This window comes from Microtus oregoni, unplaced genomic scaffold (assembly GCF_018167655.1).
Source record: "Microtus oregoni isolate MIOR12 unplaced genomic scaffold, Mior012 000014F_ref0000157, whole genome shotgun sequence".
Classification (NCBI taxonomy): domain Eukaryota; kingdom Metazoa; phylum Chordata; class Mammalia; order Rodentia; family Cricetidae; genus Microtus; species Microtus oregoni.
In genome coordinates this window covers 25,662,254-25,689,661 of record NW_024543073.1, presented here as the reverse complement: position 1 = coordinate 25,689,661, position 27,408 = coordinate 25,662,254, and the positions used below count along the sequence as shown (strand labels likewise).

Sequence of the window (27,408 nt, the reverse complement as noted above, 5' to 3'; positions counted from 1 at the left end):
AAACAAATATTGTTTACTGAAAAGGGCTGAAGTTAAGAAGAGGTAAATGACAAAATTCCAATAAGTATTTGAGAAAAGAAAATGGAGTAACATACCTGAAAAATGGGGAAACTGACTCAGGAAGATCAAAGCCAATCTGGGTTTCACATGAAGACATTTTCACAGCACACACACATAATACACACATCACACACATACAGCCTGGGTAACACATGGGGGCACTTTTACAGTACACAAACACACACACACACACACACACACACAACACACACACACACATAGAGATGTGCATGCACACATAGACAGCCTGGGTAAACATGAAAATACTTTCACAGCACACACACACAGCCTGGGTAAAACATAGAGACACTTTCACAGTATACACACACACACACACACACACACACACACACACATGCCTGTGCACAGACACACATGTGCGCGCACACACACACAGCCTGGGTAAAATGTGAAGACAATTTCACAGTATACACACACATGCATGCACATGTGTTCAACACACACAAACATACACATACACACATGGACAAGTATGTATGCATATAAAGCTCTTTAATATTGAAACACAAAGGGTTTTAATAATGAGATATTATCTGTCTATTAAAATCATTTGCCTATAACCAAAATGAGCAGATTATGAAAAGCACCGAGCAAACACTACTCATGAAGTCAAAAGAGTTAAGAGTCTTTGAAAGAATTCTGACAAACATAACACAACACTAACAAGTTTATTTCCCTGATGTAATAATTTTGCTTTTGGGACAATACCTAAGAAAATAACCAATTTATAAAAATTATACTACACAGTATATTAAAATAAATACAAAGCTTTCCCCCAAAATGCAAAAATACATACATTCCAATAGAAGATTGGTTAAAGAAATAAGAAAACATTTATAAAGTGAAATGTCAAATTTTGTTGAAAATATCTACTGAAATGAAAATTTTACATGCATTTGTATTTAGGAATAGGTTCTATCATACATGCTGTGAGCCTAGTTCTGCAAACCAAATACAGATGAGGGAGAGCAAAGATACAGAGCTGTTGCTACAGTGCTCCTGCTGCTCATGTTCACGTGGAGGAGAATGCAAGAGACTCAGCTCTCATCCTTGCTGTCTGTATTTTCTGATTATTTTGAATGATCATGTATAACTTCTATAATGAGAAAGCAAGTAAAAATGAAGCTCACTTTGTTCTGGGCAGTGGAGTCACATGTCTTTAATCCCAGCACTCAGGAGGCAGAGGCAAATGGATCTCTGTGAGTTGGAGGCCAGCCTGGTCTACAGAGAGAGTTCCAGGACAAGCAAGGCTGTTAAAAAGAAACCCTGCCTTGAAAAAGAAAAAAAAAAGCCCATTTTGCTAGAAACAAATGGATTGATACTAACTTTCTCTTGTATATTTTTCCCAACTAGACCCTTATGTTTTAAAAGTTATGTCTAATACTGATGGATCAGTGGATGAAGAGCTTGCTACACAACTGAGCAGACCTGAGCTGAGATGCCTTGAATACATGTATATCCTGATGTGGAAGCTGTATCTGTAATCCAAGGGTACCCTCAGAGATATGGGCAAACAGAAGCGTGCCCAAAAGCTTGCAGACCAATTAGCCTGGCATACAGTGAAAACACAGTCTGCGGTTAGACCCAAACACAGTCTTACTTTAGAGTGTAACCATTTACCATTCACTATGCACCTGGAACACTTAAATGAGGACAACTCAGAACACACAGCTCACACTCCTTTGAGGAGAAACATCTGTAAAGTTTTAATATTATTTATTATTTTGGAAAGCATGTTTGAACATTTTTAGAAGACATCTACCACACAAAAAGCTAAATCATTCCCATGAGATTCTGCCTGAAATATTGGAACCCTACACATACTTTATTTGTAGCCTGTAGAAACAAATAAGGTCTCTAGAAGTTTCTAAAGGATATGAAAGAGTTTGTTTATATTTTGCTGGTGCCTTAGTGATTTGCCCTACAACTGCATATGAGGTGATGCTGACTGTTTTCACATGTGTCCTGTCACTCAGAAGATGACCTTATTACTCCCAACAAAGGCCATCAATGTGGTAAGCAAACACCTTCCTAAGTTGTACAGAGAATATGAGGAGATGCTACAGGCATACTACAGTGTTCTTTTGTAATACACTGTCATGCTTAACATTATAAGTATGTTTGAAATTTCTTCATATTATAAAATTACTGTCATTTAAGACAAATTAGAGTCTATATCCCAAATGAGTATTAAAGAGAATACTATTCCTTGTGTTGTTACTATTTCACTCCTGTCTCCATTTTGTAGAGTGTAATAGAGAAGAAATGCTTGATAATACTGTGCGAAAGAACATTTGGAAATTCAAAGTCAAATAAATGATCTACTGTGGAGTTTCTCTGAAAATGTTCTCTGTAAATGTCTGGTTTTTAAATATGGAGTATAAAGGGTCAATGGTGACTCCCATCGTCTCCCACCATAGCTGGAGGGAGAGCCCTAGCTGGAGTACAACCTTTCACTCCTGTCTTTAGCATGAATGGTGTATTATGAATATGTACTGACATCACTATCACCAAAGTCCAGGAAATGCTTGTCCTTCTTCCCTGTATCTCTCCCATGCAGCACTTGGTCCATATCTATTAGGCTTCGCTTGGCCAGAGTAGACTCTTAGTTACATTTTGACAAGTGCTTATGGAATTTGCATATTTCCATGTGTGATTTCCCTTCCTGGCTGTCAATAATAGTAGTATGGAAGCAATTAGATGTGGTTCTATTCTCGGAGTCTTCATTTTTCTCATAAAAACTACTTTGAGGGAAAGAAGTTTTCATTTATAAAAGTTTTTATGAATAAGTAACCCAGCCTTTGTTTATATGTAATCCTAATCTCTTTAGATAAAACAGCTTTGTGAGAGGGTGAACAGCAGAGCAATTGAAAGCAGAAAAGCAGAATTTCTACATGGTAAAAGCGGAGAAACACCTGAAAAAGCATTAATTATAGAATTTACAGTATTGATTTGCTGGTTTTATTATTTGGCTGAGAATCCAAATAAGACATGGAAATTGCCCCAGTTTAGCTAAATAATGAACATATTCATCAGTTTCTTAAAATGAGTCAGAACTTCAGGACATGCCAATAGATTGCTATGAAAAGACTTCCACTTACTTCTATTAACAGAGTTGTATATGTTTGCATTTGGAAGAAATAAAAGAGTTCTTAATTTAAAAATAATTTGTGTGGAAAAATTCTTTCTTAGGTATTCTGATTTATAATAGAGTAAGGGTTCATTAAGATTTTAAGATGAAGCGTGGCAGTGGTGGCACAAGTTTTTAATCCCAGCACTCAGGAGACAGAGGCAGGTGGATATCCATGAGGTTGAGGCCAGCCTGGTCTACAAGAGCTAGTTCCAGAACAGCCAGGGCAACACAAACAAACCTTGCCTCAAAAAACCAAAATAAATAAGCAAACAAACAAATAAATGAATTTTAAGATGAGTGGCTGGAGTGAAGGTTCAGTGGTTAATAGGATTTGTTGCTCTTACAGAAGATTTGGTTTCAGTTCTCAGCCCCCATGGTGGCTCACAACCATCTGACCCTCCAGTTCAGAGGATCTAAAGCACTCTTTTGACTTCCATGGGCACTGGGCATATACATGTAGGCAATGCATTCAGAGATATAAGCAAAACACTCATAAAATAAGTGAATTTTTAAAAAGTAAAAGTAAAAGAAAACTTGAAAGATGAATGCCAAATAAAGCTAGAATACAATGTTACTTCATTTACTTATTTCACCATTAAAATTTCATAGAAAGTAATTTTATAATGCTCTTGTACTCTCTCAGTATTGTGCTTGGTGGCATTATCGAAGCAAATGTATTTAACAGTATTTTCACAGCTTCTGTAGACTTTGCTGGTGACTCATTTTGATGAACATACAGGATAAAAAGGCTGACAAGTCTACAATCGCAGCCCTGTGGGATGCAATAGCAGAGAGCAAGGGCTGCACAGCACATGGTTACCTTGAATAGTAACTGAGAGCTAAGGATGAATGACAGCGAGGGAGGATGCTCCTGAAGCACAACCACGCTGTTTGTGTTAGTCACACTTATTTCTAAATAAATATGTATCAATAAACAGCAGATTTAACAATTCAGAATAATACTAGAAGCAGTAAGTAATTAGCAATCTAAAAATATTCCTGAGAAAAAGCATTTACTAGAAAGAAACAACATGACAGTATAAATCTGCACCTCTGGACTGCTAATTCATGTTAAATTAAGCTCTTATTCATTCATGTAAGCATCTAGTAACCTTTGGTATGTTTTAAATTTTTACTTTACTGTGTTTCAAAAATTGAAAGCTACATCACTGCAAATTCGAGATCACACAATGTAAGAAGTTTAAAAAAAACAGACCAGAGAGAAAGGTATAATAACTTGACACATAAATTATTAGATCAGATCACAAATATGTAATAGTGACCCACATATCAGAATTTTCTTCCCAGTTTGATAATTTGATGTTTTAAAAGATTTTTAATTGAATTTTTTAAATACAGTTTTCCTCCATTCTTCCCCACCCAAATCTATAGATACCTTCAACTTCCCTACTCATCAAACTTCATGCTCAACAAAAAACTAACAAACATAAAACGAAAATAAAAACAAACAAGCTAAAATAAAATCTAACGAGACAAAACGTACTAAAACAAGACAAGGAACAAACTAAAGACGTCTGTGTTGTTGGTTGGCTTCGACCATGGCATTTCTGACTCTCCTGCAAAGCATAGCTTACATATGGGTAGATCATTGCGGTTCATTACTGGGATTGTAGTCTGGAGAAATTAATGATTAATTTTCCTCTCTGTATGCAATGCAAAGTACCTTCCAAAACCATAAAGGGAAAGTAAAGATGAAGTCTTAGTTGGTCTACAGCTCAATTTCCCAATTTTGGATGGCATAAGTAAGTTATGGCTTCGGAAACGGGGTTCCTAGAAAATAAAAGTGGTGTGGGAGGAGGGGCCCCTGCAGGAGACTGCAGCAGGTCCAAGAGTTCAGTCTGGAGAGACTGAAGTCCAGAACAGGAAGAACACAAAGGTTCCCTAGCAGAGTGGCAGCCTACTGTGGCAGCTTTGGGTACTTGGTGGAATGTCGTTCTGCAGGTCCTCCCAGTCACAAAGGAATAGAGATGGGACAAAAGAAAGGCGCAAAAGGGACAATGTGGAAGAACTAGGGGGGCCTTGGCACGTACCAAGATGCTAGGTCTCAAAGGTATGGAAGTGACAAGGAAGGAATAATTTGATATGTCTTAACAAGAGTTATGGAGCAGTGTCAACAGGCAGAAAAAAACTTAAGAGAGAATTGCTTTATAATATTGTGGATGCTCATATATTGGAGGAAAGGCAGAGTTCCTAACAAGGTTACATGCCCACCATCCTCTGTCCTCAGAGCAGCAGCCACTGGCATCTTAGACCATCTGCCTTGCTCTCTGCTATCGCATGAACACCTCTGAGCACGTCCTTCCAGCCTATACCGGGGTTGAGTACTGTTATTTCCCCCTACTTCATTGTTTGACTCCCCTTTTCCCTTCAGCATATAGATCAAATGATGATTCTTCAAGCTGAACCCTCTGTGGTGTTTCTGATAAATTCTGAAGATCTTCATCTCTAGGATAATTACCGCTTTGCATTCTGTCATATAGATGAAGTTATATGGAATAAAGGAAGGTGAACACTTTGCACAGCAATGTCAGTGGACAGTCGGTGGCCACCACATAATGAACGTCAGCAACTGAGGCTATGAGACCATCATGGGAGACACAGAGGATATAATCTTTTAAGGGATTGACCCAAATATTTAAATTCCAAATGGGTTAAAACTGATATCCTTTCCTCTTTCACCCATCTTTGAGCTAGTATGTCATTTAGGCCAGACTGACATTGCGCTCACTATGTAGCCAACAAAGAGGCAGACCTTGAATTTGTATTCTTTAGCTTCCATTTTCTAGAGTAGTGACTACAGGGTTTATCATTACACCAAAGTGCTTAGGAGTGAACCCTAAGCTTTGGCCATGCTAGATAAGCACTAACCAAACTATATATTTTAATCTGAATGATACTGCAACTGAATATCCTTGTAAATAAACCAAAGCAAATATTTTATCTACTTTTGTAAACTTTACAAAAAGGTTATACCTCCCTCAGTACAATAAACTGAACCAGAATATCAAAGTAATTACATAAAATATAGTGACCCATTAATGCTGTATTAATAGTAAAATGCTTTAAAACATTAACAGCCCATTTGCTTGGGAAGCTAAGGTTGATGGTAATAACCTAAATGATATATACATTGTTAATAAGAATTTGTTAAGAAATTGTTTAAGAATTTAAAAAAGAGGGGGTAATCATCAATATATAGTCACGTTCTCGTTATCTCCCACCCATCCCACTTGGTCCCATCTTATTCTACTTTTCTTGTTGTTGCTGATGCTTTTTATTTCATTTCCTGCTAAGAATGTATTTTTGTTTCTTCGAAGCTTCTTTTTCTAGAGAAATAATTGGAAACATAGAACAAGTATTTAAATAATGTATGTGCTCTAAAATTTCAGCATGTATATTCAAAATAAAAAGACATTCTAAAGTACAAAAAACCCCCCAAATTCATACATTCATATCTTCCTTCAGCTGGGTGATGAAAAAGGAATTTTAAAGCAGGGTGTAGAAGACTCAACCTCTGACTGACACATGCTAAACTACATTGCCTTTAATCCTCTCAATTCTTACACATGCTTTTCAGTCTTACATAGGAATAGCCTGACAGATGGTCCTAAAAGGACTGGCATACAAACCAAAAAAGATGATATGGTCTATGCCAATTTTTTTAAAAAAAATTTGAGACAGGGTTTTGCTGTAGTTTTGCAGTGTGGGAAAACTAACAGAATTATTTTAAACCATAAGGAAATGTTATAATGTGAATTTTTTTTAAAGAAACAAAAGCACATTACTTTTATTTAAAAGCTTTTATAAGATTAGTCAAGATTCAGAACAAAAATTCTTTCACCTGTCTACCTTGCATATATCCCAAGCTTGTTTTAGCAACAAATACACTGGGAATGCTAGTATTTTAGAATATCACATTTAGTTATCAAATGCACTGGAAAGAGGTAATGCTATTCTACCACATAATTCAATACATTTCCTTCCTTACAGCATAAGATTTTAATCAGACAAAACAATCAGACCAAAAACAGTAAAAGATATTGGTTAAATATTTCTGTTTTTGACCCTTCTGGATCCTTAAGATTTCCTACAAGCTCGGCACATAACTGATACCCATGAGTTACATTTGCTGATTGGCTAAATGAAAGGGAGAATTCTCTGAGTTTTTCTGATTATTGGTAATTTATTCTTGGCAATAACTATCTATATAAGTAGCATGTTAATTCTAATATAATTTAGAAATAATACTTCTTTGTTCTGTAAAGGAATAATATGCTTTGAATTACACAGTCTCTCTCAAATGGTTAAGAGCTGAGAACTAAACTCAGACAAAGCTGGAAGAGCAGGAGTTGAGTGCAGATTTGTATTTTACATATGCTGTCTGGACACACATATTATACACAATGGATCCTGTATGATGAACACAAATATCAGGTCAACGGAAGAAATAAATAATAAATATGTGAATTATTTTTATCTATATGTTTTTTTGGTTTTTTTGGGGGGGGCACAGGATCTCATTCTATAGCTAATTGACCTTGAACTAACTGCATTACAAGGCTGACCTTGAACCTACACAGTCCACTATCTCTAGCCATAAAAGCACCAGGATTATAGACTCAGAGAGTAGTTACATAAATATGAAAAACTTATTCATGCTAGAAATGTTAAAAAATGCTGCTGGAATCTTGCCAGACTCCTGCCTCCCCTCACATTCTCATTGCTTACAGAATTCTAAAGCATTGTGGTATCCAGATCACTTTACACTTTTAAACTTTTTGAGCATATCAAGAGTGCTAGATCCATATTCTTGTTTATGTAAACTACATATGGCATCTTAAAAATTAACACTAAAATATTCATAAGTATTTCAAGGTTACACAAATCATGCTGACAATATGAGGAACATACATTTTTTTTAATTTTTGAGATTATAACATAATTATGACATTTCTCCCTTTCTTCTCCTCCCTCCAAACCCGTCCATGTACCACTTCCCACTCTCCTTCGAATTCATATCCTTTTTTCATTAATAGAATAAACAATCTCCTTAAGAAACATCAATATTTCCAAACAGACAGACAAAAAGCTTGTGACAATACTGTTTTGTGCATTTGTAAATGTTTGATGGCTGACTTGATTGAAAGCGGTTCAAGTTTCATTTGCTTCTGCATTTTATCAACTATGACACATTAATCTAATGATGTAAAGAAAACTCAGCTTCATACAGGTAAGGACTTGAAGAAGGGAGGAACACATGGAGACCCAAGGAAGGACCTTGAGAGCTCCAGGTGTTCTCTTCCCACATTCTGCAGAGATATAACACCACCACCATCTTCTCAATTAACCACAACTTGTAAGAAAAGGAAATAAATATATATGTATATATATACACATAAATACATACACACAATACATATAAGCCACATATTCATTAAGAATTCAAATAGTAATACTATATAAATATCTATTATTTTGTTAAAATGAAATATTTTACTTTAAATTCATTACAATTAAATTAGAATATAAATTCAAGTTTGAAACCAAGAGTAAAAATAAAACATGTAATTCCAAAGTTTGATATAAGTAAACAGAAGATTAGAAAGAGGGAGTTTACGGAGTGGGGTGGGGAGGACAAGCATAACTGGACAGAGTCACTAATTTGAATGTGATCTGAGTATCCTTTAAGCAATAAAATAGATTGAAATGCTTAACTGAAAACAAGATGCATTCTAATATTTTTAGTATCCTATATGCCAATTCTAATTAAACTGTGAAAAGCACAAAGAAAACTTTTCGTAGTTTAAATTTTTGGAAATCACGGCATCAATATTCTTAGGAATTAACCAAATACCAGAGAAAAATATATGTGTCACATTATAATATCCCACATTACACATTTTAAGCTCTGATATTTGAGAATGTCTTATAGGAAGATGTAGTCCTGCATCAGACAGAACACTTACTTTTCCTTCTCCTGCAGCTGCTGTTCCTGTGGAGCTATTTTAGGTTCTGTCCCAAGATTCTTCTGCATGTGATGTCTTCTCTTTCTGCTTGGTGCAATGTCAGTGACATCGGGACTTGAAAACAGGGAATCGTGTTCACAAAGAGTGGCTAAAACAAAATGCAATGCAATATAATTAGTTATGCGTTTTATTTCTATTAAATATTAAATTGCTTCCTCAACAATGGCATATGTAGCACAAAGAAAATATAGCAAAACTATTCTCTCAAACCTTTATGCACACTTGCTGATGTGCAGCAGGAAGATGGGGTGCAGTGTGAAAACCTAGCATGAGAATTATCAACAGTGCCTACTAACCTGGTTGAAGTAGTCTCTCTCTATCTGTGGCAGACACAGTCACAAAGAGCACAACAAATGTACTAAAGGAACGGTATGAAGCAACTTAACCTGCAAGGTGCGAAGGGAAGTGCAGCAATGTTAGGTAACAAAAATTACAAACTTGAAAATCAAACGCCCTTAGTGAAAATGGAATTTGAAGTGGCTAAAGTAGGAAAAACCTCAAGGTGATCTGTAATTGTTACGCAGAGGAAACAATCAAAACACACTAGGTTTATGTTCTTGTATTTTCTATTAATCTTGTTTGGAAAAATCTTAAGGGCACTAACGATACCTTCTTGTTAACCAATCATGAACTGTTCCACGAAAATCCATGTCTTTATAACAATGGGGTGTTTGGGGCTACAATGACATCAAAAAGATTTGAGCTTTCAATATGTGTTCTGAGAATAAACACATGACCTCATGTCTCATTTAAGCTTAGCAGAAAAAAGTTCTGATTCATAATTACGGAGGAATTTGAACACTATCCAGGCACTTACTGAGAGGTACTGTGAAGGCCCAGTCCCTTCCCATAAACAGCAGCTGGCTCAATGAGAACAAGAAGTCAGCAACCTCCATTTCTAAAGGTAACTCAAGTGAACACTGCCCCGAGGACAGTGTGAAAATGTCTTACCTGAACCCCTAACTGGGTTTAAAACAGTTATTTATTTTTGAGAAAGAGTCTCACTATATAGCCATGGTGAGCCTTGAACTTGCTGTGTAGAACGAGCTTGGCCTCAAATTCACAAAGAAGTCTGTGCCTTAGCCTTCCCCTGTCCTGGGATTGAAGTTACACACCACAGCGCTATACCTAGCTGGATAGTCAATTTGAAAAACTGTGGGAAACCAATACAGTCATAGCCCACAGCTTCTCTTTTAGAGGAGGCATGATGCAGAGTAGGCTGATTATGACGACAGGCTGACATGGTGCTTGAGATTAATGGAGCCACAACTTTTACTTGTGTTGTAAATATAGACCTAGCAAAAACAACGACAGAACTGTACAGGTTCTGAACTTATGTCCAGAACTTAGTTGACTTCCTAAGCAAACACTATTAATTTTAGTGTTAATTTTTATATAATTTTGCTGGTAAAGAGGCATGCAAACATATATCCAGGCAAACATATTTTACTTTTCAAAGCTTTAAGTCAATTGATTCTACAAGATTCTACGTAGATAATTTTACTCATTCCTAAAATATGCTGAAATAGAGAAATTAAAAAGAAAATATGATTTTTTTCCCTGAAAATGTTAAAGCTCAATTATTTGCTACCTTTTATTAAGCTATGAGACAACTAATGAAGATAAATATCATGAATATGAGCAACCATAGTGTAAATGTTGTAAGTAGATGATATTTCAACTATAGGAAGATTTGAAAAAACAGACAAATATTATATTCAATGCTTTGGAGGAAAAAAATTAACTTTTAGTAAAATGGTAAGATACATATTTTTAAAGTTACAACATTTCTAATATTCATTTTAAAACTGTAAATGATGACTTAAAATTATGGTTAGAAGTTCAATAAGAGATCTTATATATACACGTAACATTACACAGAGTTAGCAGTGTGTATGTGTATGCATATATTAAGAATTAATGAAAAAGAAGCCATGGATTTGAAAGAATACAAGGAGGGATTTAGGGAAAGGTTTGGAGGGAGGAAAAGGAAGCAAGAAATATTGTAAATGTATTATAATCTCTAAAATAAAAAGAAATATAAACTAGATTGATGAAAATTGCATATAGAGTCCTATGCAGCATTAAATGTGAAGGAGATATACAGACACACTGAGACACTTGAGATGCTCCTCGCCATTTTATATGTAAGTATCTAAACACAGAAGGTCTATTCATGCTTGGAGATGGTTTTCTTTTTCTTTTTAGGCTAGGACTTCGAGTGATGCTGTGTCTCACTCTGAACTCTAGACAGAGCAACTGTTTGACAACAGGAAGAGTCACATTCCAACGTCAGGAATCTATACAATTAGTATTTGACATGGAAGATCACTGGTACTCCTAAATGGACAGGAAACTTGAAGTCTCATCAGTCTTGTAAGATTAGTCCCCATCATCTCATAGGGAGTGGCACTATTAGGAGGTATGGCTTTGTGGGAGTGGGTATGGCAATGTTGGAAAAAGTATCACTGTGTGTGTTGTAGGGGAGAGGGGTGCTTTGAGGTATCCTATGCTCATGATACTGCCCAATTTGTCAGTTGAGTTCCTCTCCCCTTCAAGCCAAGATGTAGCCATCAAAATATTTACTTGCATGCCACCATGTTCCCCACCATGATGATAATGGTCTGAATCTCTAAACTGTAAGCTAGTCCCTGTTAAATGTTTTCCTTTATAGGAGTTGCTTTTCTCATGATGTCTCTTCACAGAAATAAAAACCCTAACTAAGACAGTTGTTTTCAAAAGTTACAATTGCATTTAACCACTAAAATATTGCTTCAATCATGATATTTACTTAAGACATGGGGGAAACTTGAATAGAGTTAGAAGAGGAAGAATATTATTAAAAGCAATTAGGAACTGCATGACCTGAATGGAATTATGCTGTAGGAAGTCTTACAGCTTGTGGTTACCCGCCTACTAGGGCATGGCCTCTTATACTATATATGCTGATGCAGAGCCTGCATCCGCCCCTTCTTCACCGGCCATTCTTTCGGGTTGCCAGATTCAGTCTCTGTTCTCCGTTCAAGCAGAGAATTCTGATTTGTGAGTTTACCCCTAAATAACTAATCATCTATTTCTGAATTCTGAGCTAGTGTGGGATTTCTTCTAAGCGTCCTTTTCATAGAATTATATTCTTAGTAAACTATAACAAATAGATCATACATGAGTATTGCCAATACTATTGCTTGGTCTCTACAACCAAATTGCAAGTACCCATTGCCGAATATAACACCTGCGTAACTCACTGAACACAAAGATGTTGAGCTGGTGCTTACTTAGAGTCTTCATTCACTAATGACTATTGTTCATTGTGCTGGAAGTTACTCTACATGTTACCAAAGGAGAAAAGGTAAACACCCTTGGTCTATAATAATGAACTACCTGCATGGTATGCTGGGGCAATGGTGGCACACAGCATGTGGGATTAACCAACAATATAGAAAAGGATTTAAATCCCACTCATTCCATATACTGCTTAGTTGGTGAGGAACCTGAGAACAGTCATTCCAGAGACATAAGGAAAAACCAAATTCTAACGTTCTGCTAAAGGAGTGTAATCCTAAAATGATTCCTCATGACAATGTGCTATATTCATAGATCAGTTCCTTGCTCAGCCATATCATAGATGCTTCCTTCTGCAGTAAATGGGAAATAAACACAGAGATCTACAGCTGGACAATGTGAGAGCATGAGAAACCTTAGAAGGTGCAATTCTAAATGGATTTTTTTTCCATAAAATCCCTGCCCTCGGGATTCAGAGAACCCTACGGAACAGGAAACAGAAAGATTCTAAGAGCCAGTGGAGATGGAGGACACCAAGGAAACAAGGTCTCCTAGACACAGTAGGACCAATGACATATGGCATACAGAGGGTCTGCAAGGGTCTCAGCCAGATGGGGTTGCAGAATTGAGAGGGGAAGTAGACACAAACTCTCATTCCTGACCTAGAAACTGTCTCCAAATGATAACCATTTGAACATGAAAAATCAGTTATTTCCAAAGGTGTCTTATTGGGGATAGAGAACACTCCTAAGGGCAGATCCAATGCCCAATAGTAGATGACCCACACCAAATGAACATAGGGGGCACCTTTGGAGGTGGTCTCATAACGTTTTTCAGGGATTAAAAAAAAAAACACTTTACAGGTCCTTTGCATAAACATAATGAATCTCATTTTGTGTTTTTACAGGATTCTTGTGTGCACTGATGTGTGTGTCTTTGCATCTTTTTTATTCAGTTCTTGCTCTTTCTTTGTTTTCTGTTTTGTCCTGTTCCAGTTGTTTTCCCTGCTTGTTTTATTTTGCCACATTATTTTTCTTTAGACGTCTGTTTGTTTTCTAAGGAGAGGAAGACAGGGTGTAGGTTCAGATAGGAGGGGTGGTAGAAAGGATCTGGGAGGAGTTTGGGGAGAGGATACTAATCAGAATATATTGTATGAAAAAAACCTATTTTCAATACAAGAAAAATAGGTAAGAGTGGACTACAAAGGAAAAAAGTGAGGGTAAAGGAGACACATAGGTAGCAAATTACCACCTTTCAAATGGAGATGGGACAGCAACAACTGCCACTGACTGGAAACTGAATTGTATGGAACTATACTTCTAGAACTCCCAGTTTTAAAAATACTGCCAGCTCTTTGTCATCAATGTATGTTAGGATTTCCAGTAATTTCTAAACAAGGAAACAGAAGAAAAAGGCCACTGCCAATCAACACACTAAAGCTGAAGCACTGACTGGCAGAAGCTGTGGAATGAATCTCAAGTTCCCATCAGGTTCGCTGCTCTGGAAATGTGGAATCTTTGCACAATTGCTGCTATTATAAAAGGTGGCTCACAAAACACCAGCCTTCTCATCTGACAGCAGAACTGCAGAATCTTGGCAGCATACAGAAGACATGAGGAGAGGGCTGGCTTCCCTGGTTATTCTCAATGTCAAACTAAATGACCCTTGGCTAAACTGTCAGGAATTTGGATCAGTCCCACAAGAAAAAATACCTGGTACACTTGAGTTTCTGACCATTAAACTCTTAAGTCTTAATATTTTTAGATTTTGTGGTCAAACACATACACACACACAGATACACACACACACACACACACACACGAATGAAATGATTCCTAACAATATTCTGCGACACTCATAGTTATTTCCTTATCCTATAATCAGAGAGGCTTCCTTCTGCAGTAGACAGTAGCCAGAGCAGAGACCACAGCCAGACATTATGCACAGCGCGAGTCTAAATGAGTTCTCCTTCAGGTCCCTCGCCTTGGAGATAGGGAATCCTACAGAAGAAGGGGAGGAAAGACTGTAGAAGCCAGAGGGTTTGAAGACACCAGAAGATCATGGCCCACAGAATCAACTAAGCAGGTTCCATAAGAGCTCACAGAGACTAAAATGGCAATCACAGAGTCTGCATGGGTCTGCACCAAGTCCTCTACATTAATGTTATGGCTGTTGGCTTGGTGGATTTTTGGGACTGCTAACAGAGGGAATGGGTGTATCTCTGACTCTTTTGCCTGCTCTTGGGACTCTATCCTTCCTACTGGGTTATCTTGTACAGGCTTGATATAAGGACTTTCTCCTTGACTTATGGTATCTGGGTATGACCTATTTGTCTACTGTCTCTTAGAGGCTGCTCTTTCCTAAAGAGGAAATGGAGGGAGAAAGTAGATCCAGGGGAGAGGGGAAATGGGATGGGCTTAGGGGTGTGGAGTGATGGGAAACTGTGGTTGTGATGTATTGTATGAGAAAATAATCTATTTGCAATTAATACAATAAAATCAAAAACAGAAATTTATTTCCAGGTATATAATATCAGGTTCTCATCCTAGCACTCTCTAGAGAGCTTCTCCTCATATGATGTTTCACTGTTTGTTACATTCTGACAGAGAGAGCACATCTCTTCTTTCCAGGCCACACACATTTACTGCATTCCCCTCACGTGCTTTCCCTGGCCAAAGTCCTGAGGGACATGATTTATTATTCATAGTATTAGCAATGTAGCTCTCACATTAAACTGTAGAATAAGGAAAGTACTAGTCTTTAATCTTTGACCAGGAATACAACAAATATGTGTTGTTTGCAAAGGTCATGAACAAACTAAAAGTCACCACTTGCTTCTCAGACTCATAACAAAGTATTAAAATTCTAATATTTAAATATGATCCCGACTTGCTTTGATAACCACACCTTCCAAAAATTGTCTTTCACATTCTGTTAAGATCTGCAGTGTTACTAACACTCACATTTTTTCCTTGCTTTTTGTTTTGAATGCCCACTTACATTCCCCCTTCAGCATCAAATCATATTCATCACCTCCAGCAGCTCCAACCCACAGATATCTTCCTTTGCCTAGGGTTCATAGTGTCAGCCACTCTTTGAAAGATAGTATCTTGTACTGCTACTATTTTCTTTCCATACAACCTTCCTCACTAATTACAGTATGAATATTAGTGATAATTTACATCCTGCATATGGAAATATTGTTATCTTACTACTCTGTAGTTTTATGTATGAGAAATTAGGACATGCAAGTTCTGATTTTCACAATCAAATTGACTCCAGGACCTAAGATAAAGTAGGGGAAAAGGGAATGAGGCACACGAGTACAGATCTCCACTTCTGCCAATTGTAGTGGGCAAATAATGGAATCTCTAGATTCCTCAGTTAAGAAGATGTATACTCATTCTGAATTCTGATATAAGAAAAACCAATCAAATAGAAACTAATTAGATATCACTTTATAAATGTACAAACATATCAAGATATACATGACACAAATGAAAAATTAAGAATATTTATGATCTTAAAGGAAAAAAAATGAGATTCATTGTGAATGAAATTGAAGAATAAATTTTTAGGACAACTTCTAGATCTTTTCATAAATTAAAAAGGCAAAAGGGGGAATTGGTGGATTTTCAATAAAAAATAACTCACTGTCATAAAATCTCCATCTATTATGAAGACAGCTATGTGAATGCTCAGACTGTTGGACTATTTAATTTAATTAATTATTTTGCAGGATGATTAAATATTTGCAATCAATAATATTTTATTTTCAAAGATATAAAACAAAGGGGAAAAAGTCAATTTATATTCTGAAACTTCAGAAATCATTCTTTTTCCCACAGAGAGAGTGAACACCCTAAGACCTGAGGCTACACTGGGCCTCTGCGGTATGTCTTAGTGACAAGAACCCAGATAATCAGGAAACTAAGCTAAGATAAGGTGGGTCACACCACACTTCAAAAAGCAGTATCTTAAGTGATCTGCGGGAGGTAGTAAATTTGTAATCTGATAAAACAAGTGAACATAATTTTTCCCCATCATTCATGAAAGAGCCCCCTTCAAAGATCTCATCTCATGTCATCCTGGTTTTATGATCTACTGAACAACTCATGATCACCTCTTGCAAAAGGTCAACAGTTTAACCTAGTTATCAGCAATCACTAAATAAAATAATATCACAGCATCAAACACTGAATGCACCTGTGTGCACATGGACATACCTCAAAATTTACACACATTGGTAAAAGTCAGGATTCTCTCTGGCTTGCACAGCTGCAATGCAAACTTCACAACAAATCTTACTAAACTGGGGTAACATAAGAAGTCATTTTTAGAAATCCAGTACTCTAAAAATCAGAGACATAGTAGGACACTGGCATAAACTGTGCATGCCAGAGTACTGATACTATAAAACTGTGGGGTAAATACATTAAATAGCACTCTTCATCAACAACATAGCTCAGTGCTTATGTTTCAATTTATTGACTAAATGGCTAGTAATAAAATTCTATTCGCACAACAGGGATATATTATTCCTTTGAGATCCAATAACCTCTGAGTGTTTTCTGGGTTAGGGACTATCTAGAAGACCGTCCCAAGGCTTATAGCCAAGTAGGACAGGAGAATACAACTATTTCCAAAAAGCCATATGGAGGAAATTATAATATAGAGTTTAAAAAAAGAATTGAGCATTTAAAGCTCTACCTCCAATTTATATTTTTTCCAATTAATCTGTAGAGCTCCACATTTTTTTGGTTTATTTGCTAACGATCTATTACAATTTGATTTCTTATACTGTTTTCCATATTTGCAGACACTTCTTTTGAAAATGTAGTTGTTGTTATCAGATGGTATTGGAACAGATTTCCCAAGAGGAAAATAAAAGTTTATCTTATTTATGATATTAGATATTAGAAAGACTAGGGATTAAGATTTTGTTTCAGTATAATTGTCTCTGTATGGTGCTATGCTGATTAGCAGGCCTAGACATGGGGAGTAAGCATTCTGCCACTGAGCTGCATACCAAGTCCTAGAGAATATTCTCGAGGAATTCAAACAGCAAACGTGAATCAATACTGCCTTTTTAGTTTTAGCATCTTTTAGACCCTTTTGGATAGTTCATCAACATCTTTAGTTGATTTCATCACTCCTAAAATAATTAATTTGATACTTACAAGAAGCTTAGAGCTAGGCTGGAATTTTTGTATGTACTACTAGTATTAGTACAATGTATAAAACAGAAAAATTCCTTAATACACACATAAAATTTAAATACTAATTGGGATAAAATAAGTAATTCCTCAAGTTAATTTTTGTTTATGTGAAATATAAATATACTGTTATTATGTCTGCTGCCACCAATCTAGTTAGCATAAAAAACAATGTTACATAGGAAAAGTTTATGAAAGAACCTCATTAAACAATCAATTTATATAATTTTACAGTTAAAATAACAAACCTTAGAAAGTACTTTTAATGGCTAATAAGTTTCCACAAAAGTAAACTGTAATTCCTCAGCTTCCAACAGTTACCCATGTCTGCAATGCTCGAGTCAACACAGAGTTCATTGTTCCTGGGTCAGGTGTGGACTTCTGTCAACAGCAAACATTCGCCAGTGCTTGTTTATACAGATTTCTAGGCTTTTTAGTTTTTATCTCTTGATGAACTTTTAATGAAATGTAACTCTTTATAAAACTTTTGGACTATTTAGGTAAAATAAAAACAAAATAGATAAAGCAAAATAAAATGAAAATCATTTTAATGAGCTATAGGGATTCTTTGAGTTTACCTCTTAAATATCATCAGTATATACTCTGAAGGAACTCAGCATGAACAGGTTAGAAGTAGAAAATGATAACCAGCTCGATGAACAACACAAAATCACAAGCTGGGAAAAGCGGCCAAGGCAAAGGAAGTACCTCCTGAAGGTTATATGCTCTTTCTGCTGGGCACTAGCAGAAGGAAGAATGGTGTGACTGAGGTTGCCTGAAGACAACATTCATTCACTTCCTTTTCCCATTCCCACTTAATCTCGGAAAGTCTGAACAAATTTGCTACATTAAAGAAAAACAGGCTTTGCATTGCTCTAACCCTCTCTTCATTAAGGTTGATACCTTGGTAATATAAAGTTGCTAATGGTTCTTTGAACTATGGCCAATTTCAGATATTCTTTGTGTGCGTTTGAACAATGAAATTAATATTTTGTAAAGCTAAACATCTCACAAGAAACTTTCAAACATAATCGCTAATCAGTTTTGACAAAAAGCAACCCATTGAACCATCTTTGTGGTACTGTAAGCCTGGCCAAATTCATAGCTAGAGGAATCATAGGCTGTAGAGAGACACCTATTCATGTTTTTTTTTTTTTCATATTGTTACATTGTTAAACTACCTATTGAGGCCTAGAGAGCTGTGGAGAAGCCCAGACATCAACTATGCACTGGGAGATTCGGAGGTGAGAATGCTGTGCTCTCCACGACACCCACCATGGTCTAGACAGAACCACCATGCTGTGCTCAAAAATTAGTAGAAAAGGGAACAAGGTGAGTTGTCAGAAAATTGACCACCTGCCCAAACAAATCAAACCTCCTTAAAGGAAAATGACAAATTTCTGACTTGCTAAAGGATAGTAATCACAACGTCTAGCAGAAATAGAAATCAACTGTGAAATAATAAGAAAATGTAACTCACAGAGAGTAATTAATACTAATACATCACATGCATAAGAAACAGTAATATTTTTATATTACATACTAGATTTTATATTTCTTGGAATACTGCATCTCTCAGTTAGTTATATCTCAATTGTAAAAGCAGCTTGACTTTATGTAGTGTTTAAAATGAGATAAAGTATAAGACCTGACTTAGATAAAGTCTAAGATCTGCTACACTCCACTATGGGCTCTTCACTTTCAGAACTTTTCTTGCTCACAGAAACTCAGCAGGGTGATAAGCACTGCCAATTCCGAATACTGAATTTCTGCTTGCACTCTTGGGGGTTGGCTAGGTCAAAACTTAGCATATATTTCCACCTTGAACTTACTTTTTCCCCATTAAAATGTGATTTTTGACTTTTCTTTCTAACTGTACTGATATTAGCATTCTGGATTAGTATATTTCTCCTGGCATATCTCTCTTAGTTATTAAATTAATTCATAATACTTCTCTTGGAAACTGTATTAGATTGCTGTTTGATCAAAAGGGAATTCTTTACTAGAAAGTGAATGTGTTTCCTCCAAATTCTTGAATCCCTGGTACCTCAGTGTGTTGATTTAAATGAGAATGGCCCCCATCGTTTTATGTGTTGGAATAGTGGATCTTTATTTGGTGGAACTGTGTTGCAAAGGTTAGGAGGTATGGCCTTGTTAGAGAAGCAATGCCACTGAGGACCAGTTTTGAGTTTTCAAATCCTTGCCATTCTGAGTCTCTCTCTGCCTCTTGGTTATTGTCTCAACATGTAAATTCTGAGCTACAGCTCCAGCATCATGACTGAATGCCTGCTGTCATGCTACCTGTCATGATGGTACAGGTGACTTTAACCCTCTGAAACTGTAAGCCCAAATAAACCCTTTCTTCTAAATCTGCTGATGTGGGATTTCCTACTGTATGCTTTGTGCCTATAGCAGAACTATAGGGTAACAGAGCTAGGTGGGGAAAACTAAACTGAATGCTGGGAGAAAGGAGGCAGAGTTAGAGAGTAGCAATGGAGCTGCCAGAGACAGATGCGCTGAAACTTTGCTGGTAGTCCATGAACTCATGGTGAAACACAGATTAATAGAAATGGGTAAAATTAATATGTAAAAGGTAGCCATCAAGAAACTAGAGCTAATGGGCCCAGCACTGATTTAATTAATACAGTTTCAAACGGCTTCCTCCAAAAAATTGGTGCCCACATGGCCAACTAAAATCCACTTAAAACCTCAGAGGGTTTGTGAATGGATTCTAGACACTAAAAAAACAAAGTTTAGCTGCATATTTTTCGTGAATGGGTTTTGCTTGTTGGGGGTACGCTGCTGCTCCTATAAGAGAGGTTCTTCTGATTCAGCAGTAGCAGAAAAAAAAAAGCTGCAGTTTGAAATACTGGCTTTCTGAGCAGTGCCGACAGTGCAAACTTGACGAGATCCAGCTATCAAGCATTTAAATGGATTTTCTGAGTAGAGTGCTACAACTGCTTAATGGCTCAACATAGACTTGCTGCAAACTTAGAAGTGGGGCAACGTGCATGGTTTGCAAAGGTGGTGAGTGGTCCTCTTCCACCACGTTGGGCTGGGTGGAGCAAGCAGGCAGGGCCGTATTTGACCTAGTAATGTTGCAGCTTGTGTTCATAAGAAGGGCCTGGGCAGTAAAGAATTACAGATATACAATAGGACAGGTTCAGACATAAAAGACCTCTAAATGAGTCACAGTATTGGATAAATGTATAAAGGCTTGAAAGAGAGAAGAAAATGAGTATAGAAAGATATAAAATGAAGTAAATGTTTTATAAAAAAATAAAGCAAGGCTTTTTTAGACTTATTTATTATTATACAGTGTTCTGGAGGCATTTACTGTACTCCAGAAGAGGACACCAGATCTCATTACAGATGGTTGTGAGCTACCATGAGGTTGCTGGGAAGTGAACTTAGGACCTCTGGAAGAGCAGCCAGTGCTCTTAACCTCTGAGCCATCTCTCCAGCCCCTAAAGCAAAGTCTTTAAGGAGACAGAATACAGACAGGCATAATTAAAGAAGTAAAAAAGAATAAACCATGTAAAGATGGAATATAGACAGAAAGTCTGGAATATGTATACTATTTTGTTTTCTTTGAATTTTGAGTACAGAAAGACATTTCATTCATATATATATAAACCACCATATATATTTTAAAGGTATCTTGCCTTCAAAATTTGGGTCTAAGGATAATATGGATTGATGGACCAAGATCCCCTGAAAGGTTGCCATGAATACTATGTTTATGGTATATTTCTGCTCTTGATTAAAGTATTGTATTTGTGTAGCACATTTAAAAATGTAATGCATAATTAAGAAATATATGTTAATATTAGATAATCATCCATAACAGACAAGCTTGTAGTCATGTTATTTAGATTTTCTAGATATTCAGCGATGTATTTCAGATAAATTGGTATTCTTCAAATCTTTCAGAGACCTTCAGAGTATGGCATTTAACTTAGGACTCTTCATGAGAATGAGACACATCTGCTCTGAGCAGCACCAATCTACTTCAAGAGGAAGATGGGCATCGAAGAGGCTCCTTATGGAGTTGGTAAGGCATTTGGGCAAGAAACCGGTCTTGCCTAGACTGCTTGATGAATTGAACATGTAGGACCCACAGAGAAATGATTGCTGAACTTGACTAAAAGTGAGATGATCTTTCAGGGTTCCTCCTTCATGAAAAACTTTGCTAAATATTCTGCAGGACACTGTGACTGACAATCTGCCAATATTGGCGGAATTATCCTTGAAATTTCCTGCTTCATGGAGAAGTCTGCCTGATACTATGGGCATGTTGGCTGAAGATGGATGCCTTAACGTTACAGAAGAACCTTGGGTGACTATTTAGTCAGCGAGATGTCTCTGTCAATTCTAGAGCTTTGGAAGTTGCTTACAACGTACTTCCTGTTTACTTAGGTAATGTTACATCCTTCTGGAGCATTTGATGAAGTTGAAAAATTTATATAGTTATAGTTTTCCTTGATTGTGATAAAAGATACAGTAAAATAAATACTGTAGATATAAATACTTGATACCTGTTTTGTTATATGTAATTTTACTATGTTAAAGTTAAAACTTTCCTTTTTTATTTAAACAGAGAAGGGGGGGGGGTGATATGGGATTCCCCTCTGTATGCTGTGAATATCATTGGTTAATAAAGGAATTGCATTGGGCCTATAGCAGAGCTATAGGATAACAGGTTTAGGCATGAAAATTTAAACTGAATGCTGGGAGAAAGGAGGCAGAATCAGAGAGAAGCCATGGAGCTGTTGCTGGAGACAGACATGCTGAAATTTTGCTGGCAGGCCACAACCTCGTGGTGATATACAGATTAATAGAAATGGGTTAAATTAATATATAAGAATTAGCCAATAACAAGCTAGAGCTAATGGGCCAAGAAGTGATTTAATTAATACAGTTTCTGTGTGACTATTTCACGGCTGAGCAGCCAGGAATCAACAAGTGGATTCCTCCAACTATCTGCCTTGTTCATATTGTCAGCAAAGCAAGAGAAAAGCAAATAAGATACTCAAAATATGACAATGACTACTTAAGCCCTCCTATCTCTAATGGTGCTTTCATGGCATTTACTTCTGTAACAGCTCATGCACAGATTCTCTTGATAGTAAGCCCTTGTAATAATTCATGTGCCAGGCCAATACTTTATAAGTATTCCTATATTTATATAAAAAAAGAAGTCTGATGCAGGATAGGCTACTCTGGATATAGAGGCTCTATCAGTCAAGGCTAATGCCCTGAGTTCCACTGCTGGGACCCACAGAATAGAAGAAAGAACAAGCCCCTGCAAGTTGACTTCAGACCACCAAATGTGCACCATGGCACATCCTCACATACAAAAACAAATAATGAAAAACACAAATAAATGTTATACCAATCATAAAGAATCTGGATATTGATGGTAGAGGACAGATTAGACAGAAATTTTAAAATTACCCAAGCAAGTTTCAACCGAGGAATTTCAAATTATTAGGTTTAAGATAAAAGAAAATTGCTCATAATTATATTTCAAGGAATTCCCAGTTTATAATCTCAAACACCTACTGAAGACAATAAACAAAATAAGTATTAGTGAAACAATACACTGAAATAAATTGAGGAGGTATAAAAAACCTTTGAGTAGAGATTTTCAAAGATCAGAAGAAGACCCACTAGGGAGTGATAAAAAAATAATTGTAACCAACATTTAGAAAATATTACCAGGCTAAATGACAAAACAAGATTAATTAGTAAACGATACAACATATATTTCCACTCTACATACGTGTATACATCCACCGAGGAAGCAAAATATAATAGTAAAGGTCTCAATGAAATCTTAAATCTTATTGGAATGTATAGCTGTTATCTTATTTAAATAGACTTCTTCAGTGAGATGAAAAGGGATTAAAGAGTTGGAAGACAAAAAGAGTTTAATAATTCACTTTCATTTTCTATGCACTGTATGTAAAACAGCCTTGAATAATTAGGTATCATGTTTTTTTTATTTAAAAATACTGTCATTTTGTTAAATGGGCATCATATCAAACTGCCTTCTAACTACATTTATACATATAGATTAGAATTGCTCGTAGCTTTCATCAGAAGCTGCTTTTGGTTTTTGTAGTGGGCAGTGGTTCTTTTTTCTTTTTTTTTTTTTTTTTGAGACAGGGTTTCTTGGTAGCTTTGGAGCCTGTTCTGGAACTAGCTCTTGTAGACAAGGCTGGCCTCGAACTCACAGAGATCCACCTGCCTCTCCCTCCCGAGTGCTGGGATTAAAGGCTTGTGCCACTACCGCCCAGCGGCAGTGGTTATTTCAATGACAAACTATACACAGTACAGAAAATAAAATACTGGAGTGCCCAGCTCTAAGTAGCATTGTGTATCCCTGCGCACTTACACACACACACACACACACACACACACACACACACACACGAACCTACAAGTCTCAGGCATGTAACCGGAAAAGAGGTTCTGCTTCCACAGAATATGAGAAACTAAGGATTTCTTCTAGGCTAATGTGGTTTGATGGAACAAGACCTCACAAAAGGTCTCTGTGAACCCTAAAAATACTTCTCCAAAAACAAAACAAAACAAAAACAAAAAACAAACCAAAAAAAAATAAATAAAAGAAAACAACAACAACAACAAAAAAAAAAACCCACCACCACCACCAACAACAACAACAAAAACCAGTAGGAAGCACTTTGGAGAAAGCAATGCCCAAATTCCCAAAATGATTGTTCATAAATGTTTGTTTTCATTTAAAGGAGGTTTATTATAAATGGTTAATGGTTAAAGTCAATCTCTTTCTACAAAAGGGGGGGGGGGGATATAATGCAGAAATGAATACATTGATAAGGACTTTGGTTTACTGATACAAATTCAAAGTCAATTTTGTTATATGTAAATTTTTATTCTTGTTTAAGGTATTATGTTTATACAACTCATTCAAAAATGTATTATAATGTATAGTTAAAATACATAGGCTAATAAGTAGTCGTCTATAATAATCAAACATTTAATATCATTAGTTAGGTTTTCTACATATAGAAATATGTTAGAACTTCAACAAGTCAAAGACCCACAGAATACAGTATTTAAAATGTTTTAAGAACTTAGACTTTTCTTGACAGTGAGACATGTCTGCTTCTGGCAGCACTAATTACTTCAGAGAGCTGATGGGTATAGGTAGAGACCGCTTGTTTATTCTGGACACCCAGACCCAAAATAATCACACAGAAACTGTATTAATTTCAACATTGCTTGGCCAATAGCATAGGTTCTTTATTAATTAACTATTACATCTTAAATTAGCTCATTTCTATAATTTTGTATTCTACCATGAGGCTTGTGGTTTATCAGTAAAGTTCCGGAGTATCTTTTCTCTTCAAGAGCTACATGGCATCTCTCTGACTATGCCTTATTTTCTCCTCTATCTCTGCTTAGAATTTCAGACTTGTTTTATTCCGCCCTGTCAGAGGCTCAAACAGCTTCTTTATTTATTAACTAATAAAAGCAACATATATACAGAAGGCCTTCCCATACCAGATAGGAATTGATGAAACTCATTATGGAATTTGCCTTCAATGTGACAAGGCTAGCCATTTGGGCAAGAAACTGCTCTTGCCTGAACTGCCTGATGGTATGCTGTTTAAATTTGGACATGAAGTACGCAGACTGGTTACTTTGCCTAAAGAAAATGAAACAGTCTTGTATGGTTCCTGCTTCATGAAAGAGCCTGATAGACATTCTTCAAGACACAAAAGAAAATGACTGGCAAATTGCTAATATAGGCAAAACAATCTTTCATATTTCCTGCTTCATGGAAATGTATGCCAGATACTATGGCCTGTAGGCTAGAGATCAATGTCCCAATGCTACATAAGAATTTTGGATGACTGTCAAGGCATCTAGATGTCTCTGTCAATTCTAGAGTTTTGGAAGTTGCTTACAATGCACTTCTTGTTTACTTAGGTAATATTATATCCTTCTGGGATCTTTGATGGAATTGAAGATAGATAGCTATAGTTTTCCTTAATTATGATAAAAGATAAATTAGATATGAAACTTTGGACTCACAAAGATAGGATAAATGAGAAAGTATTTTTCTTACCTTGCCAAATGTAAATGACTGAATATTGTAACTATAATTCTTGTTTGATAGCTGTTTTGTATATATAATCTTGTTATGTTAAAGTTAAAACCTTCTTTTTTATTTAGACAGAAAAGGAGAAATGATGTGGGATTCCCCTCTGTATGCTAAAATATGTTTTATTACCATTGGTTAATAAAGCAGCAGCTTTGGCTTACGGCAGGGCACAAAATAGGTAGGTCAGAAAACTAAACTGAATGCATGAGAAAGAAGGCAGAGTTACATGAACACCAAGGAGAACGACACAGAACCTTATTGGTAAACCACAGCCTTGTGGCAATACACAGACTAATAGAAATGGGTTAATTATTTATTTATTTATTTATTTATTAAAGATTTCTGCCTCCTCCCCACCACTGCCTCCCATTTCCCTCCCCCTCCCCCATCAAGACCCCTCCCTCGTCAGCCCGAAGAGCAATCTGGGTTCCCTGCCCTGTGGGAAGTCCAAGGACCACCCACCTCCATCCAGGTCTAGTAAGGTGAGCATCCAAACTGCCTAGGCTCCCACAAAGCCAGTACATGCAGTAGGATCAAAAACCCATTGCCATTGTTCTTGAGTTCTCAGTAGTCATCATTCTCCACTATGTTCAGCGAGTCCGGATTTATCCCATGCTTTTTCAAACCCAGGCCAGCTGGCCTTGGTGAGTTCCCGATACAACATCCCCATTGTCTCAGTGTGTGGGTGCACACCTCGTGGTCCTGAGTTCCTTGCTCGTGCTCTCTCTCCTTCTGCTCCTGATTTGGATCTTGAGATTTCAGTTTGGTGCTCCAATGTGGGTCTCTGTCTCTGTCTCCTTACATCGCCTGATGAAGGTTAATATTCAGGAGGATGCCTATATGTTTCTTTGGTTCACCTTCTTATTTAGCTTCTCTAGGATCGCGAATTATAGGCTCAATGTCCTTTATTTATGGCTAGAAACCAAATATGAGTGAGTACATCCCATGTTCCTCTTTTTGGGTCTGGCTTATCTCACTCAGGATAGTGTTTTCTATTTCCATCCATTTGTATGCAAAATTCAAGAAGTCCTTGTTTTTTACTGCTGAGTAGTACTCTAATATGTATATATTCCATACTTTCTTCATCCATTCTTCCATTGAAGGACATCTAGGTTGTTTCCAGGTTCTGGCTATTACAAACAAGGCTGCTATGAACATAGTTGAGCATATACTTTTGTTGTATGATAGGGCCTCTCTTGGGTATATTCCCAAGAGTGGTATTGCTGGGTCCAGGGGTAGGTTGATCCCGAATTTCCTGAGAAACCGCCACACTGCTTTCCAGAGTGGTTGCACAAGTATGCATTCCCACCAGCAATGGATGAGGGTACCCCTTCCTCCACAACCTCTCCAGCAAAGGCTATCATTGTATCAATCTGAACACACTGAACCTGATAGAAGAGAAAGTGGGAAGTACTCTACAACACATGGGCACAGGAGACCACTTCCTACGTATAACCCCAGCAGCACAGACATTAAGGGCCTCATTGAATAAAT

General features: G+C 36.7%; 1 protein-coding gene across 2 annotated transcripts in view; it reads right to left on the bottom strand.

The window, feature by feature from the left end:
* The window catches only part of Xrcc4 (X-ray repair cross complementing 4), a 193,425-nt gene that overhangs the window by 64,471 nt on the left and 101,546 nt on the right, over positions 1 to 27,408 (bottom strand). For both annotated transcript variants that reach the window (XM_041663222.1, XM_041663223.1), the window contains one exon: positions 9,202 to 9,349. In XM_041663222.1, coding sequence (XP_041519156.1) covers positions 9,202 to 9,349 — 148 coding nt within the window. The remainder of the gene's footprint in view (positions 1 to 9,201; positions 9,350 to 27,408) is intronic.